Genomic DNA, 13,684 nt, shown 5'->3' on the forward strand with positions numbered 1-13,684 from the left:
AAGAAGGAACCCCCCTGAAAAAAGTTCCTAAACCTCTAAATCTCAGCGTCCTCATCAGGCAGGTGGAGTAATAAATGCCTAGCTCATAAAACCTAGTACCTAACAGGCCCTCGAAAATTGGTATAAAATTGTTATTATTAAACTTCCAAAAGTCACCATACTGGCTCTGAAAAGTAACTTATATTCGATTAAAGCTGTAAGTGTAGTCCTGGAAATCTGTCAGCTGCACATAAAACTATTAAACCATGTTATGAAGAACTAACTTGATACAAACTAGAACACATCTCAGTACCAATTTTTTTTCTATCCTCTGTTCTTAGGAAAATAACAATTACCTTAGATTCAAAATCCTAATCTAAACTACACTACTGTTTTACATTATGTGAAATTCATATTTTCCCTAAATTTGGATGATTTTTATTTAATTCACATTTCTGGTCATTTATCCAAATTAGGGAAGGAAGTTCAAACAACTCTGCCTTTCTGAGAAATTCTCAGTAAAAGGTCAAGACATGTGGTACTGTCAAAAGAAATTAAGTAAATGTCAAAAGAAGTTAAACAAAAGAGGTGATTCAAAATGTCTTTCCCCGCAACAACTTTGTACAGTATCTAAGAATTTGTAGCACACCTAAATGTAGGTAAACAGTCAACCCACAAGTAATCAAGCAGCAAATTATATTTAGGTGAATTCTGCAGACTGATTTTCAATGTTCTGATATGGAATAAAAAACATATCCCAGAATGGGTGCTACTACCATTCTAACTGTAATGAAAAAGAGCTTTCTGCTTCCCAAAATCTAGGGTAGCAGGGAATCCTAAATGATTTTAGAACCCATGTAATGGAACAAATGACAAACTGACCCAATCTGCAAATACAACATTGCTAAAAATTTCTTATGTTTTGAAGATCAATATTTTAAATGAAGGAGACAAAGATGCTGGTGTTTTGAACACAAGGACCAGACTCTACTAAAAACTTGCTCATTTTATCTCTGATGTCAGCCACAAATCTATGTAGGTATGTATCACAAATTTTTTTTTTTTTTTTTTTTTTGCGGTACGTGGGCCTGTCACTGTTGTGGCCTCTCCCATTGTGGAGCACAGGCTCTGGACACGCAGGCTCAGCGGCAATGGCTCACGGGCCCAGCCGCTCCGCGTCATGTGGGATCTTCCCGGACTGGGGCACGAACCCGTGTCCCCTGCATCGGCAGGTGGACTCTCAACCACTGTGCCACCAGGGAAGCCCTGTATCACAAATTTTTTAAGTATTCAGAACTGTATTTCAGCATCAAAACTAAAACAAGGGCTCCCCTGGTGGCGCAGCGGTTGAGAGTCCGCCTGCCGATGCAGGGGACACGGGTTCGTGCCCCAGTCCGGGAAGATCCCACATGCCGCGGAGCGGCTGGGCCCGTGAGCCATGGCCACTGAGCGTGCGCGTACCACAAAAAAAAAAAAAAAAAAAACTAAAACAAGTTAAATACAATACAGCTGTACGATCCTCATACATTTAACTTTCAAACATGGTAACACAAAAAAGAGAAATTTAGCCCCATTCTCCCCACCAAATTCTTCAATAACAGTTCACATTATCTATGTAGAGCTCATAGGGTTACACTATTTTATAAATCCCAAATATCTGGAAAGATTATACTAGAATAGTATAAATATAAGCAATTATCCTTTATCAAAAATTTCATTCTGATAAAAAGGTTATGTCTAGAATAGCTAGGAAATTGGAATTTATTTAAAATCTAAGTGTTTAATTATACTTTCTCACAATTAAGAAACTTTCCATTATTTCTCTAAGGCTCAGCTTGTTATAGTTTTCCTGTGATCTTTCCAGGTAATAAATGTGCATGTACCAGTGACCAAGAATAGCCAGCTGAACTAGGAGAAACACACCTAAGTGTTTTCTGCATAGCAGAGGCACAGAATATGTGCACTTATTTCCAGTGAAATAAACTCTTCATGCTGGCAGGGAATCGGGCTTGTGGGACCTTGACTGGATTCTCATTGAGAAATGGCCCAGAGGAAAGAGATGGCAATTGTGAAACTAGGGCAGACAGGGTTCTCTCAGGTTAAGCAGGTCTTGGAAGCACTAAGAGGTCTGGGTAGGTCCTGCTCGCCTGGGGGCCTAGCTGTGGACTCCCCTATCTGGCCCTGCTCATTGCAGGGAGCCCATGGGAATGCGTGGATGGGAGGGGGCATAAGCAATAGCAGTCTCCCCCAACCACCCCTCCACAGGACATCCTGCTGGGCCGACGGAAACCATCCCTCTTGCCCCCCATGCCATCCAGATCTCTTTAGGTTTATAAGGCTGGGAGGGAAATATAAAGCTATAGTCATCATTTGGCCAGCTCACAATGACCAGTCACCTCTGTACTCCAGAGCTGGCCCAGTACAGGCTTGGAACGGGAGTGGGGCTAACACTGCTCACATCCTGTTCGACATCCTGTCTTAGGTATGGCTGGGCATGTGGTTTTCACATGATGGCACCAGCTAAAGAATACACAGCGTGAGATCACTTGAAAACTCTGCCTGTTAACTGACAAATATTGATAACTATATAATGAGTTTCTAAATATTTACTTAATCTTTAAAAATTAATCTAGAACTTCTAAAACATGCACCATTAAATACACAGCACCTCTTCATAGAGTGCAAGATAGATGTCTTAAAGAATCAAAGACCGACTCTTGAAGGAATGCTTATACAGAAACTTGTATTTAGTCAAAAGTAACCATATTTTGATCTTCTAAGAGTTTCATCTCTTGGACTTAGTACTGTGTCTGAGAAGGGGAAATGTTAAACGTTTGGTACAGAAATAAGAGCAGATTCATATCTCCCATATTAACCCTCACTCCAGACATACATGCCGGATAGAGTAACGCGAGGAATTTTCCTTTACTATGTAAAATACCTCTATTTCCTTTCTCTGTCTTGTTTGAGCTCCTATAGTTTAATGTGGCGAAGTTAAATGAGATTCTACTACAGTGAACTATGACAATCTGTTAGAAGAGCATGCATTATACACTGTACAGCTAGGTCATTTAAAAAGAACAGTTAACAAATTGCTTATATGTGGAATCTAAAAAATGATACAAATGAACTGATTTACAAAACAGAAATAGAGTCACAGATGTAGAAAACAAACTTATGGTTACCAGGGGGAAGGCGGGGGGAGGGATAAACTGGGAGATTGGGACTGACATATACACACTACTATATATAAAATAGATAACTAATAAGGACCTACTGTATAGCACAGGGAACTCTTCTCAATACTCTGTAATGACCTACATGGGAAAACAATCTAAAAAAGAGTGGATATATGTATAACTGATTTACTTTGTTGTACAGCAGAAACTAACACAACACTGTAAATCAACTATACTCCAGTAAAAATTAAAAAGAACACCTAACTAACTAATGTGCAGTATCTCTCTAGGTTTCTGCGTACAAATGAAATTAATCCATATCAGATACCTGTAATTTAAGAGATTCAGCTTATACCATGCAAAGGTATTTGAAGAAAGACATGTGTTAGAAAAAAAGCAAGGTGTAGAACTGTGTGTATGGTAGTCCATCATTTGCCTTAAAAATACACATACATACTTTTGTATCGAGAATCTCTCTGGAAGAATACACAAGAAACCGGTAACAGTGACCAATTCTGGGAGAGGAACTGGGTAGTGTGAGAAAAAGGAGGGAGGCTTTCCACTTTATGTGCTCTCAAACCTTGTGAATTCTGTCATACACATCTGTAGCACCCAATCAAATGTAAATCAAACGATTTTATATTTAAGAAGAAAACTAAAGAATAGAGAATTACCCGAATATCTTAATGAACCCTAATGATATTTGTGATGCAGCCTTAATTGTCCTGACATAACTGGATGCAAGCAATTTTAATGAAAAAGAAAAATATACCCCAGAGGCCTGCCTGCACACTTTGTTTTGACTCTATACCACCGGCAACTATAAATATATGACTGCTACCGTCTGGGAAAGGCTTCTGCAGGTTGGATGAGAGACTGTATAATTACAAACTCCAAGTTCCTGGCCCTTCAAAATTCTGCTCTATCCCAGTCGTTTTTCACAATAAGGCCTAAATATTTACCTGGCTGAGAGAAAAGCAGTTGTGACAGATGCTGTGCAAGTGTCTGAAGGGCTGCAGGTCCTCCCAGATGGTCCACATCCAGGAGGGAGACAAGGCTCTGGAGACACACGAGGGCTCTGCATTGTATAGTGCTCATTCTGCAAAGGAAGAGAGAGAATGCTGTCTGTTCCTCTCACAGTAACTCAGCGGAATTCAGCACTGACCTTGAAACTAAGTGCCAGATTCTGAAAGGGACCATCTGTAAGAAGAAGGAGTTCTAGGGCAGTGAGCAAGGATTCTTAAAGTGAACTGTCAATCCTACCAGATCAAACTGCTTGAGCACTCAAGGCCTCTGAGGCACAGCTCATTTATGAGTCACATGGAATCTGCTTGAGAAAAATTTCTATGCATGGCAGCATCTTTAAAATTATTTTTAATTGTGAAATATGACATACATAAAGCACTCAACGGATATACAGAGTTTAACGGTTTACAAAGCAAACACCTGTGCATCTAGGTAGGAAATAAACAATGCTGGCACTATTTAAAGGACATGGAAGCAACCTAAATGTCCAACGACAGATGAATGGATAAAGAAGATGTGGCATATTTATACAATGGAATATTACTCAGACATAAAAAAGGATGAAATAATGCCACGTGCAGTAACATGGATGGACCTAGAGATGATCATACTAAGTGAACTAAGCCAGAACGACAAACATCATATGATACTGTTTATAGGTGGAAACTAAAAAAAAAAAAAAAAAGATACAAATGAACTTATTTACAAAACAGAAGTAGACCCACAGACATAGAAGACAAACTTATGGTTGCCAAAGAGGAAAGTGGGGGAGGGATAAATCAGGAGTTTGGGATTAACATACACACACTACTATATATAAAATAGATAAGCAACAAGGACCTACTGTATAGCACAGAGAACTATAGGGTAATAACCTATAAGGGAAAAGAATCTGAAAAAGAATACATATATATCTGAAACACTTTGCTATACACCTGAAACAAACACAACACTGTAAATCAACTATACTTCAATTAAAAAAAAAAAAAAGAAATGCTGCTAGCGGCCTCACGGCCCACCTGTCCCTTCCCTATCACGCCCCACCTCCTTGACCCCAAAGGTCACCACTCTCCAGACTTTTATAGCAGATATTTCCTTGCTTTTCTTTACAGGTTTACCACCTATGTATGCATCACTAAATGAAACAGTTCAGTGTCAGTGTTCTAGTTCAGATTTTTTATTGCTGTATGTGTTAATCTAATGTGTTAAGAAGTAGCTCAGCTGTATGTATTCTACTGTATGATTATGTCAGCATTTATTTATCCATTCTGCCACTGATGGACATTGAGGTTGTTTCCAAGTTGGGGCAACTGTGAACCACACTGCTATGTGCACTCTCCTGTCTTAGTGAACATATGGGCACACTTCTCCAGGGAACATACACAGGACACTGGGGGAGAGATCTTGAGGGGGGAGTTGGCATCTTCCATTTAATGGTCCATCATTTCATATAATAACATAATGACAAATGGTTTTGAAAATAGAAAAAGTTCTTACTTTCTAATCAAAGGTTTCCAACTGGGGCTTCTAGAACACATGTCAACTGCAGTGCTGTTTGGAAAGGCAGTTTTCTCAAAAATCTGAATTTAAAAAAGAAGTAAGGCAAAGGTTAAAGAGTAGGGTTTTTACATGATTCCTTTATAAAATCCCAACATGTGACTTCAAAGTGAGATGGTCAGGCTTGATAAAGAGGTACTCAGGAATTCTGAACAGCCCACCTCCAGTGCTGTTCATTGTTTTGTTTCCCAGATCTTATCAATTACCCACACCTGGCAGTATTAGCGTACTTCTTTTGCACACAGAAGGAACAGCTTTCTTCAGCCTTCCCTGTGCTCTAGAATGAGCCTGGACTGAAAACAGATTACCTTCTGTGGGATGAGGTAGTTGGTGAGAGCGGTGTGAACCTCATGGGAGAGGCAGAGGGGAGACAGCAGCTGCCCACCGCATTCACTGAGGGAATTCTCCATAAATGCGTCGCTTTCATCACTGCTGGAGAGCTCCTCCCATTCATCATCGGTGGGATCTGGGAAGAGTGCAGATCACACAGAACTGGACTATTTAAGATAATCCTCATGGAAGCTGCCCTCCCAGTCCAGGGGAGGATATCTAAATGGGAACTGGCCACAAACCTTCACTGCAGCACATGTTGACAATGATTTCCAGAGCAGTCTGCTGGGCTGTCAGCAACGCTATGGTCTCTCTCAGCTCCTTGTCGGTGGGCTTAAAAAAAAAAAAAAAAAAAAAAAAAAGCAAACGACCAACTCTCAAATGTGTGGAAAAATATTTTCATGTGACTCTCCTTAGTTAAAGCCTACTAAATGATATTTGCACTTGGAATAGAGGACATGGGTGGGGGTGGGTAAATAGAAGAAAAGTCATAAAGTGCTGGAAGCGCAAACAGGCATTATGATTCCTCTTGGCACTGTGCAGTGTGCCACTGTTCACCGGGTTTGCATCTATCTGCACGGTTATTTTCTAAGTGTTGCTTAGTTAGCTGGAGAGAACAGAAAAATATGCAGGAATTCTGAACTAAATTCACCCTGAAACTTAATCTAATGTGTTAAGAAGTAGCTCAGCATACTAAGATTAAAACAAGAGTTCATTTTGGACACCAGGCACTTACACACAACAAACCTGCTCTTAGACGCTTACACATTTTCTTGGAAAAGACTTCATTAACCAGAACTACTAACAGGCCCTTATATGACCAACAGAGCTCGGCTAAGGAGCAGATAGGCTTGCTGCTTTCTGGCTTTCTTTGAAGACTGCAATAAAGCATTTCTTAAAGACTGAAGGAAGAGGGGGACTTTTTCTTCTGGAAATAAATAACATGAACCTAACTTATCAATTAACATTCTCAAAATGGGTTGTATAAATTTATATGACCTTAATTCTCAAGTCACCTATGAAAAGTGAAATAGCTTCACTCCAAAACAGTACATAAGCTAAAAGTAATGTATATTTTGTTGTCTGAATGTTTCCCAGTTTCAAAAGTTTTCTGTCTTTTCAATGGCTGTAAAATATTCCATTAAATGAATGTATTATAATTTATTAAGCATTCCTCTAGCACGGAATATTTCAGATTACTTGGTTATCCTATTTCCTCAGATTTACTGGATCAAAGGTTAAAAACACATCTATAGATCTTGTGACATATTCCTGTTCTCCTTTTCCAGAATGTTGTACTCATTTTTAATCCTCCAGTAACTTCTTGTGCAACGATTTAACTGTAATTTTGAACCACATTCTTAAAAAAAAAAAAAAGCAGACAGCTAATTTAATAGATGCAGCATAGGAATCCTTATGTTTATATTCATTTTATTGCTGGCAAGAATGTATCTAGGGACTTCCCTGGTTGTCCAGTGGTTAAGAATCCACCTTCCAATGCAGGGAATGCGGGTTCGATTCCTGGTCAGGGAACTAAGATCCCACATGCCGCGGGGCAACTAAGGCCGCGTGCTGCAACTACTGAGCCCACGGGCCACCACCACAGAGCTCAGGTGCTCTGGAGCCCGTGCGCCGCAATGAAAGATCCCGTGTGCCACAACTAAGACCCGATGCAGCCAAAAATAAAATTAAGTAAAAAGAAAAGAACGTATCTAAAATTTACTCCTTCTCACTTCGTGCGTGTATGATATTCAACTAAACATTTCTTAGAGGCGACTCAAAGCTACATAAGACATGCCTTTGCTGGGCTCTCATCCATTTAAAACCTACGAAGATCTGGCTTAGAAGAATTCTGAAACTAAGTTCCTCTTCTTTACCTGACTTTCCTGCTCAGAACATTTCCCTGCTTCTTATTGTTATCAAATTGACATAAAGAACCAATCTAGAGGAAATGTTATGACAGCTGAGATTTGCTTCAAAATATTCAGTAGTTGAGAGGGGAGAGTGGGTAGGGAAATAGATGAAAGAAAACAGACTGTGATTTGACAACTGCTAACTGTGGAAGCTGGGTAGGGAGTGTCCTACTTCTCTGCATGTTACAGCCACAACTTGGGTCAGTTCTCTCTTTACAGATTTGTGCTTATACCTTCTTAAATTAAATGATGCAATTAAGGGTTTTGATTCTAAAGGATCCCTGCACAAGCCACTGGGCAGCGTGAAAGACCGGAGCTGACTGGCTGTAAATTTGTATTCCTGGCACATGGCAGCACTATGCTTAGCACCCTACTGGCACTTAAACACTGGCTGCCTGATCAGCATGTTAATCATCCAGTCTACTCAGCTATGGTGATAGGCTTTAAAAAGCAAGCTTTTGTTAAGAGAAAATACTGCATTTTCTAAGGACCAAAATTCTATTTCTAAGTAATACTTGGGAAAGTGAATCTCTAAATAACAGTTAAATATCGATACTTTTAAACAGTGGCACTTCATCTTGGTGGACGTGGATCTCAATCCCCACTCACTCATTCCCTGTAGGGCCCCTGAAAGCAAGGCTGGAGATGGGGAAACCCTGCAGGAGTGCTGTTCTCCCAGCCAGAGATGTCCAATCTTTCAGAGTCCCCCTGACAGCCCAACTGGAATTTCCACTTCTGCTCTGATGGGAATTCGGGGTGGGGAAACATAGTATATGTGCATCTGGCAGGATAAAGTGACCTGGTCAGCACGGTGCAACACGTGCAGAAGAGCCTCCAAACCCTGACCTGTTATAGCTGATGTTCCGCATGTGGATCCCAGATCTGTAACTCACCTCCATGTGGTACCTGAGGGGATGCTGCTGGGGTTCTAGAAACACCCTTTGGAATGACAAGGCTCATAGCTATGCCTTTGACTATCTTGCTTTACTGATTTTAAATTCTACCCCCTCTGACTCAGATGCACAAGTGAGACAAGGAGTAAATTTGGGGTTCAAATGCACGCCTCTTGCACCAAAAGGGGGTGATATGATTTTTAAGCTGCTTTACGATCTGCAAGCAACTCAAGGGCAGGATGGCCTTTTCATTTTCGTATTCACCCCAGCACTTAACACAATGCTTTGCACCTAACAGCTATTCATGGGGATTGTGGCACATATACACAATGGAATATTAATCAGCCATAAAAAGAAACGAAATTGAGTTATTTGTAGTGAGAAAGTAGTTCTTAACTACAACATTTGACTGCTTTAAGACACCACCAATTCAGCTTCACAAGACGTCATGAATGTAGGGCAGTGGTATACTGATGAGTTTATGCCCACTAAGAATTCTTTAAAAATAAATCTGAAATCAATCAATCAATCAATCAATCAATCTGTCAAAACTCTAAGACATTGGGGCTTCCCTGGTGGCGCAGTGGTTGAGTGTCTGCCTGCCGATGCAGGGGACGCAGGTTCGTGCCCTGGTCCGGGAAGATCCCACATGCCGCGGAGCGGCTGGGCCCGTGAGCCATGGCCACTGAGCCTGCGCGTCCGGAGCCTGTGCTCTGCAACGGGAGAGGCCACAGCAGTGAGAGGCCCACATACCACACACACACAAAAAAAAAACCCTCTAAGACACTGACTTAAGATACTTCTCAGTTTCAGTTCATTGTGCATGAATCAGGACAGGCCACGAGTGAGATGGTAGAAAGTGTGACAGGACATTACTAGGGTTCTTCCAGTTCAGGCTTCATTCTTTCTTCCGAATGACTTCAGCAGCCTCCTGTCTGGTCTTCCTGTGGCCAGTCCCCTCAAACAACACTAACCCGCTTTCACCATGCTGTTTCTTACGCCATCCTTTAAGACAGCTCAGGTGTTCTGTCCACAAAGCCTTTTCTGAGAGCATCTTCCTTTCTGCTTCCATCTGAGCCCGTGTGCCACATCTACTGAGCCTGCGCTCTAGAGCCCACGAGCCACAACTACTGAGCCTGCGTGCCACAACTACTGAAGCCCACGTGCCTACAGCCTGTGCTCCACAAGAGAAGCCACTGCGGTGAGAAGCCCGCGCACCGCAACGAAGAGTAGCCCCTGCTCGCTGCAACTAGAGAAAGCCTGTGTGCAGCAACGAAGACCCAATGCAGCCAAAAATAAATAAATTTATAAAAAAACAAACAAACAAAAACTATAAACCAGTCTGCAAAAACTACAAACCATCATTAATTTTCATAATCACCCAACCTCCTCTGCTCGCCAGTGGGGGGTAAATGAAAGTTTGGCTTGCTACTTTGGTAAGGCTAAACACTAAAATAAAAGAGACAAGAATGCAAGGGACAATTCAAGCAAAGTAAAAATTCCTTTAGTTTGAAGACAGTCTGGGAGAGAATATGTAACTGAAGTGGGAGATGACCACATGTCTCTGAAGTGCTGCAAAAGTACTGGTCTACCGCATCTTTCAAACCTTCTCTATATAAAAGTTTTGTCTTAGGACATTTTTTTTCTCCTTTGGGAGATTTCTGAGTTATAAGTTAATGGGAAAACATGACTTTTTTTTTTAACTGAAATTCACTTTATAATTAACTTTGCTGTAACATTTTCCTACAAAGCTTAGGATACCTATTGAAAGAAAATAGCTGTATTAATCCATGTCTGAAAGCATCAATCCGACTTACTGGAAGTAAATCTGAAATGAAAGCTTTCCTTCTGACTTTCCTTCTATGAGGAATTTCTTCCATTTCATCATCCTCAATCAAATCATCACCATTAACATTCTGTAGTGTGTCCTCAGTCTCTGCAGCAGTTTTTATCCTTTGAGTTTCGGCCTCCTTCATTTGAATAACTGTTTTACCAGCATCCATTTCCAGAACTTCAGATAAGATCTTTAGTATGGCATTTATGATTTCTGCCTGACTCTTGGATGGAATAATGTCCTTTAGATTCCAAATTGTGCCTGTGGAAAAAAAAATGAGCATAAGGACAAAGAAATCAACTGTGAAATCTTTTATTAAATACAGTTTCCATGAGAGTGGTTCTTTAAGCTCAGGTGTAATTTCAAAAAATCCCGATCCCACTGCCTTTGTTCAGTTTTTATTAAATGTCAAAAAGCTTTGCACTGAGGCAGCTCCCTTTATTACAGCAGTCCTTCACAATCGTCTCCTTTTCTTGGCACACAATGCCTTGCTCTGATACACCAGAGAGCAACAGATCAAGAGAACACCGATCGAGTTTCTTCTACCACGACAAACTGAGTTGCCTGGCTTTCTTTCATCTTAACCTGAGCTGCTCTCCTAAGCAGCTTCTTATATTCCAAGAGTGGAATGGAATGCACTAAAATTCCAAGGTCTCACGGACAACCAGAGAGCAGGTTCTTGGTTTTTTGCTTATGAAACTAGAATAGCTACTACTAAGTAGTTAGACTAATTAAAAAAAAAAATGTGACGGTTAAAATAAAAATCATTCCTGGGTATATATATTCAAAAAGAATTGAAAGCAAGGACTCAGACGGACATCTGTAGAACCATATTCACAGCATCATTATTCATCAACAATGAGGTGGAAGCAAGCCAAGTGTCCATCCACAGATGAATGGATAAACAAAACGTCATATATACATACAGTGGAATATTATTCAGCCTTAAAAAGGAAGGAAATTCTGACACATGCTATAACATGGATGAACCCTGAGGACATTACACTAAGCGAAATAAGCCAGTCACAAAGAAGACTGTATGATTCCACCTATTTGAGGACTAGAGCAGTCAAATCCATAGAGACAGAAAGGAGAATAGCAGCTGTTGGGGGCTGAGGGGAGAGGGAAATGGAGTTGTTTAATGTGTACAGAGTTTCCATTTTGCAAGATGAAAAGTGTTCTGGAGATTGGTTAAACAACAATGCGAATGTACACTGCTTAACTGTACACTTAAAAATGGTTAAGATGTTAAATTTTATATTATGTGTATTTTATCAGTTTAGGGGAAAAAACCACCTCTCAAGATAAGTTACCCCTGGAAGACCAAAGGGCAAGAGGTAAATATATAATAAGTTTCCTACTACTTGACATGTCATCAGATTATTTCTTCTTTCTGTATTTAGAAATTCTGGGGAGATGCATTGCAGGTGAAGATCTTATAGGAAAGTGAATGGTCACGTCTTAGATGCCTACACTACAGTCAACTTCTGAACTCACTGGTTCATAAATAAGAGGGGGTCCTGACAACAGCATTTCTTTATCAGACAACAGTAGTTTGTTAAACTAAAAACAAATTTAATCTTAGAAGGCTTTGAAACTATGCAGAACTGCTTGAATTAAGGGTCTCCACTAAAATATTAAAATTTTCAGAACAGACTAAGCACAGAAAGCCCTGATGTGGTGAAATGGGGGAATAACTTTGTCCCCCATCTTTACCTGCTACAAGTTACTAAAAAAGCACACTATCACATATGGCTAAACTTTACCTGCCACCAATGTCTTTAATAGAATATATTCCATGGAATTGACAGGTGAAAGCATTGCTGATTCCAGCACATGCAATGCTGGGGCACTGAAAGATTTCAGTAGCTCTGGGTTATCTTCGGTCACCGTCTGCAAACAATATGCTATAGAGACAAACATCAAATATTTAGAAAAAAATGAATTCTGCTAGGATAATTTAAACCAAAATAACTCATCAAAAAACATTTGCATCTTTACAAGTTCTTTGGACACAGGTAGCTTTTGTAGGAGATATACGCTTTCCCTCAAACATGGTACATGCAAATGAGGCTTCCCAAACTGTCAGAGGTATAAAAGACCTTTTTTCTTAATTTCTAATCCTTTATAAAACTATACTTTTATAAAATATAATTTAAAAGCCTCTTAACCGCCGTGACAATGTGGAATTACTATAAACATTTATAAAGGTTTAGCCTCTATTTCTGTACTCATCACAGACCAGTAGCAAACAGCCTGCGGACCAAACACCAGTGCAGTGACAACACTCTCAGGGTAGTTCTGTTGTCAAAGACAAGCCCTAGGTTTGGGAACACTCTGGCTTCTTTGAAATTCAGCATGACCTGAAAAGTCAGAGTTATTTCTGGTGAAACATATTTAAGGAAAAAAGTATTTTATATAAAAATATGAGCAAATTAAGAGATGGGTAAAATATTAATAGACATATGATTTATTTAGCACTTAACTGTTCTCTGGCATTAGAACAAGACAATGGATTACAACTTGTAAATTAGAAATAATTAACTGAAAGTATAAAAACAAGTTGCGATTGCATGAAAGGTCTGACTGAAGCACAAATGAGGAAGCAAGCCCAAATTTGTTTTCTTTGAGATACTGTAGACCATACAAATCCATTTCTTTCCAGGTCTAAAACTTCCAAAGCAGATCGTTCCCATCCAAATTAGTAGTCAAAATACATGCTATTGCTGTGCTCTATTTTGGTTTCCAAAATACATTTATATATAAATCCATATATATGTATATATGTACATATACATATATTCCATCCCAATGTAGTACTTTTTTCATTAAGAGACTAATTAAATTCACTTTAGCAAAAAAAACAAGATAAGTTGTGATTGCTAAGACAACACAAGCTCAAAGAAAGCTATATTAATACATAGTATGGAATCTCAGAATTTCCCTCAAGCTGTGCTTGATTTTCAAAACAAA

At 39.8% G+C, this 13,684-nt stretch overlaps 1 protein-coding gene across 3 annotated transcripts in view; it reads right to left on the minus strand.

The window, feature by feature from the left end:
- Positions 1-13,684, minus strand: part of HEATR3 (HEAT repeat containing 3) — a 36,839-nt gene that overhangs the window by 14,923 nt on the left and 8,232 nt on the right. For all 3 annotated transcript variants that reach the window (XM_082606789.1, XM_082606788.1, XM_082606790.1), the window contains exons 6-11: positions 12,478-12,618; positions 10,695-10,972; positions 6,314-6,404; positions 6,050-6,207; positions 5,682-5,764; positions 4,121-4,257 (exon numbers count right to left, since the gene is read on the minus strand). In XM_082606789.1, coding sequence (XP_082462915.1) covers positions 4,121-4,257; positions 5,682-5,764; positions 6,050-6,207; positions 6,314-6,404; positions 10,695-10,972; positions 12,478-12,618 — 888 coding nt within the window. The remainder of the gene's footprint in view (positions 1-4,120; positions 4,258-5,681; positions 5,765-6,049; positions 6,208-6,313; positions 6,405-10,694; positions 10,973-12,477; positions 12,619-13,684) is intronic.

This window comes from Mesoplodon mirus (assembly GCF_964341445.2).
Source record: "Mesoplodon mirus genome assembly, chromosome: 19".
Lineage (NCBI taxonomy): Eukaryota > Metazoa > Chordata > Mammalia > Artiodactyla > Ziphiidae > Mesoplodon > Mesoplodon mirus.